This window comes from Prunus dulcis, chromosome 1 (genome assembly GCF_902201215.1).
Source record: "Prunus dulcis chromosome 1, ALMONDv2, whole genome shotgun sequence".
Classification (NCBI taxonomy): Eukaryota; Viridiplantae; Streptophyta; class Magnoliopsida; order Rosales; family Rosaceae; genus Prunus; species Prunus dulcis.
In genome coordinates this window covers 3408247-3413168 of record NC_047650.1, presented here as the reverse complement: position 1 = coordinate 3413168, position 4922 = coordinate 3408247, and the positions used below count along the sequence as shown (strand labels likewise).

At 36.4% G+C, this 4922-nt stretch overlaps 1 protein-coding gene across 1 annotated transcript; it reads left to right on the top strand.

The window, feature by feature from the left end:
• Positions 1–288: 288 nt before the first annotated feature.
• Positions 289–4246, top strand: LOC117615749 (probable inactive histone-lysine N-methyltransferase SUVR2). The gene is made up of 6 exons (XM_034344889.1): positions 289–588; positions 796–2265; positions 2350–2609; positions 3832–3898; positions 3992–4042; positions 4132–4246. The coding sequence occupies exons 1-6, from the start codon at positions 289–291 to the stop codon at positions 4222–4224; spliced, it is 2241 nt and encodes a 746-aa protein (XP_034200780.1). The 3' UTR covers positions 4225–4246.
• The last annotated feature ends 676 nt before the right edge of the window (positions 4247–4922 follow it).

Genomic DNA, 4922 nt, shown 5'->3' with positions numbered 1-4922 from the left:
CCTTGGAAACAACTCCATCAAGAAGTGCACATCCAAATGATGTTGAGCTGTTATCAGATTCTTCATGTGAAGACCTTCAGCCACCATTGTGCAAATATTCCCTGAAACACCAGGAAGAAGAAGCTAGGATACGTGAATCAGTGGTGGGCATCTTTTTCTTTATCTAGATTTTACTCCTTATATTTCTGTTACAAATTTGAAATTATTAGCGTGGTGTTTCATGTCCTGCTCTGTTACCATGCAGGGCTGATCTATGGTAATAATAACTTTTTTTTCCATTTGATTTGCATGCTTAATGTTCTAAAATTTCATGAATTTCTGTACCAGGGAGTGAAATCCAAGAACAAAAGAGCTCTATCATATGATAAAACTGAAGATGTTGAACTTCCAACCAAGAGAATATGCACAAGTCAGCGGAAAAAACAGGCAGTGTCTCTCTCCAAATCTTCCTTGGAAAAAACTCCATCAAGAAGTGCACATTCGAATGATGATCTTTTTTCAGATTCGTCATCTGAAGAACTTCAAACCCTATCCAGAAGAACTGTCCTAAGGCATCAGGAAGAAGAAGTTTTGATTCATGAATCAAAGGTGAGTACTTTTTGGTTCATCTTATTGATTTTTTGCTTATATTTTTTCTTACTATCATTTCAAATTATGGTTGTGGTGTTTCATGTGCCATAATGCTGCCTCTCACCTACCATGCAGAGGAGATCTATGGGACATATAATTCTTGTTTCAATTGCATTTGCATGCTTAGTTTTCAGTGATGTAACATTACATGTATTTTTGTACCAGGGAGTGAAATCTGAGAACAAGGAAGTGCCATTGTATGACAAAATTGAAGTTGATGCTTTTTCAACCAAGAAATTATACACAATACAACAGGAAAAAAAGTCATGTCCCTTCTCTAAATCTTGCTTGGAAACAGCTCCATCAAGAAAGGCACATCAGAATGATGAAGATGTGTTTTCAGATTCTGAAGAATCTGAGGAATGTATTCCACTATTGAGAACTAACCAGAGAAACCAGGAAGAAGGCGCTTTAGTCATTTGGGATAACTTAGATCCTGTGCATAGCTGCAATCCAGGGGTGGCAGAAAATCTCAATGTGATATTGTTACATGATTCTTCATATTATGATGGTTGTAATGCTGATGATGGTGAAGACAGCTCAGGGTTACTGGAAGTGGAACCATTGAATGTGGACAATGGAGATAGTGTTTATGATTTGTCACAGATGGATGTTTCATCATCTCCTCCAACAGGAGAGGTGAAAATTCCCTTGATTGGTACCTCTTCTCCACAGTATGATTTCCATCTGCCAAATTGTGATGCAGCGGTAGAAGTGGTGGAAGGGAGATGCATAAAATCATATAGGAATGGGGAATCCCATTTGGCAATACAAATTAATTCCACTGTTGATAAAAAAACAAGACTCAGAGATTCACCGGATTTAAAAATTTCCAATGCACAAGATGTTCTTGCCAGAAAAGATGATTACCAACGAGATAATTGCAGTGCCCCAAGTTTTCCTAGTGAAGTATTTGTATTTCAGAATCTTATCAAGATTGTACCCCACATACCAAAACATATAGTTTTCAGTGGATTTGAATGTCTCAACCACTTAATTGGTTTTACAACTGAGGACATTGAAAAAATTTGTGGTGAAAGTGGAAAGAGATTAAAGGTTCTCCGAGGGCTACAATCTTCAAAATTATGCAAGGTGGAGGCTGCTCAGAACCACCATTCTTCACTTGGAGTTGTAAAGTCCTGTGTTTATATTGATGACATAACTAGAGGTGAAGAAAGAGTGAAAATTTCCCTGGAAGATGGAAGCAATGTTGAAGATCTGCCAACCTTCTTTTACATCCCTCGGAATTTAGTTTATAAGAATGCCTATGTGAAATTTTCACTTGTTCGTATATCTGATGAGGGTTGCTGTCCGCATTGTTATGGGGATTGTCTGGCATCACCGATACCATGTATCTGTGCTATTGAAACTAGGGGTGGGTTTGCTTACACACCCGGGGGATTGGTCAAGGACAAGTTTCTGGAAGACTGTATATCTATGAAACAAGAACCTAAAGAACACCACTACGTATATTGTAAAAAATGCCCACTTGAATGCTTTAAAAACAAGAAGAGTCCTGTGGCATGCAAGGGCCATTTATTTAGGAAATTTATAAAGGAATGCTGGTCTAAATGCGGATGTAATGTGAACTGTGGAAACCGGATTGTTCAGCAAGGCATTACTGTGAAGTTGCAGGTTAGTTTTTTTCTCTGTGAATATCAGTTGTGCCCCTTAGTTATGTAATAGCTTGATATGATGCTGGTCTATTATATGTTTCAGGTGTTTTTGACGCTCGAAGGAAAAGGGTGGGGCCTTCGAACACTGGAGGACTTGCCGAGAGGGGCTTTTGTCTGTGAATATGTTGGAGAGATGGTTACCAATACAGAACTATATGAGCGAAATATGCGTGTTGGTAAGAAGCATACATGCCCGGTGCTACTAGATGCAGACTGGGGTTCAGGGGGTGTCTTAAAAGATGAAGAGGCACTTTGCTTAGATGCTACAGTTTATGGAAATGTTGCAAGATTTATCAATCACAGGTGTAAATTCCATACTCTTATACATATGTATCAATCACAGGTGTAGATGCCACAGACACACAAGCACACAAACATATAAAAGTCACCTTTCACCTCTCCCTTCGACCCACATAGATATTTTTTTTTATATTAACTTTTATAATTTGCAGAAGAGATGTTCTATTTTATATAAATTTCAAGTAATTGTTTTCTCTGGTGTTGTTTGTGATGCTATTCAAAACATCCTGTCCAAATGAATCTCAGGGTATTGTGTCCATCCCAACCAGCCATAAACCTGGGACTTGTCGTCTAGTCTCTAGTCTCTAGTCTCTGAATTTCGAGCACTGGGGAAAGCCCTTATGAAACTAATACTTTGTTCTTTTTCTGCTACCGTTAAAGATATCTACCTCTTGCAGGATATATATCTACTTACCCTATTATAAGAGTTAACTTTGGCATAATATTGGTGCAGTATTATCATGCCATGGCCATATATAAGTGTAGTTGGATATAAACTTGCATCTGAACAGATGATAGGAAGAAATTGTGACATATTTTGTTGCTCGAAAAAGAGATGCTAGTTTCATCTTGTATGAGATATATATTAATAATATTAGTGAATACAAATATATCTTAATGTTGATTAGGAAGCTCTTTTGCTTGATAAAACCATTTATCTTCTCCTCAGACTAGAAGTTTTAAGATTACATGAATTCTCAGTTTAGAGATTTTGAATTTTATCATGAAGTAACATCTTGTTGATTATCTAATCATTGACTCGACTCTATTTGATTTCCAATTTGTTTTGTACTAATCTTAATTCACTATTCTTTTCTACCAAAGTTAATTGATTCGGTTACACAAGTCCAACTTCAAATTGCTTGGGGTGTCAGCATGAACTCATCATACCCAAACTCTAATTTCTTTGTTTAGTATTTAAGTTTTCCATAGATTACTTGCAAGTTAGTTATTAAATTACTGTCCAGTAAGTTTACATCTACAGTTCATCTTGCAGATGCACTTAGTGACTAGTTGTAGATATGTCTTGTTCAATTTCTGTACGTAAAATTCTTCTTTATTAGCACTACTTATTCAAGCTGTGTCAACGTCATATAGGACCTGAATGGTTTATTTTCTTCAATATTTTGATTCATGGGATAGAGTTAATTTACTCTTCGCTCCTTAATTATGGTTCGTGCTAAACTTTTCTCCTCACACATCACTCGGGAATTTCTTTGGCTAGATGTTTTGATGCTACCTTGGTTGAGATCCCTGTTGAAGTGGAGACCCCAGATCATCACTATTATCATGTATGATTTCTGAGCATTTAATTGAAGCATTTCTTCATACAAGCAGGTAATGGAAGCATTTATTTATATGTTTTTATGTCTTTTATTGTGCAGGTTGCCCTTTTCACAACAAGGAACGTTGCTGCTATGGAGGAGCTCACTTGGGTAAGAAAGATTCACCGAAATCTGATAATTTTGGTATTACTATTTACTTGGCATTGTTATCCTACTTTTGAATGTCTGTACTGTTGCAGGACTATGGCATTGACTTTGATGACCGTGATCATCCTGTGAAGGTTTTCCAGTGTCTCTGTGGAAGCCCATTTTGTCGTGGCCGCAACCTTTAAAGTACTTCAAGCATAATTTCATCTTATAGTTCTAGCATGGTTAAAATACTACAATACAATGAAATGGAAATCATGTCATCTTATGTTTTGTAATCTCACTGGATTCCTTTCATATAAGTATCAATTTGATTGTGAAAGGAATCCAGTGAGAATGTTAATGCCTTCAAGGAATCCAGTTAGACTCTTGACTTGAGAAAGTTAATGCCTTCAAGGCTCCATCTGTTTTTGAGATAATAGAATGTTTTGAAATAACATCTGCTGGAAAAGCTTTCCTGAAATGTTTATTTTCTCCGGAAAAGCTCTCTTGAGAAATTTCACGTTTACGTTGGATATGGAATAAAATTTCACATTTAAGTTTACCTATCATAACATATAAAATAATAATGCAAATTCATTGGAAGATGAAAATGTCTAATGTAGTTTCTTTCAATACTTTCATCAACTCAAGCTTTCGACAAATACAGTTGATGGCTTTTAGGCCTTATTTGGTTCATGGGAAAGGAGGCTTGGGGATGTGAAATCAATTGATTTCCCATTTTTGGTAAGTCTATGCATGAGAAATGGTTGCCTGCACATGAGAAAAAGGGGAAAAGTGAAGCCCTCCTATCTTATTGAGTTTTGTTTTCCTCATCGTAAGAAAGTTTGTGAAAATGAGCCAACTTTAAATGTACATTTTTCATGACTACAATTTAAAATTA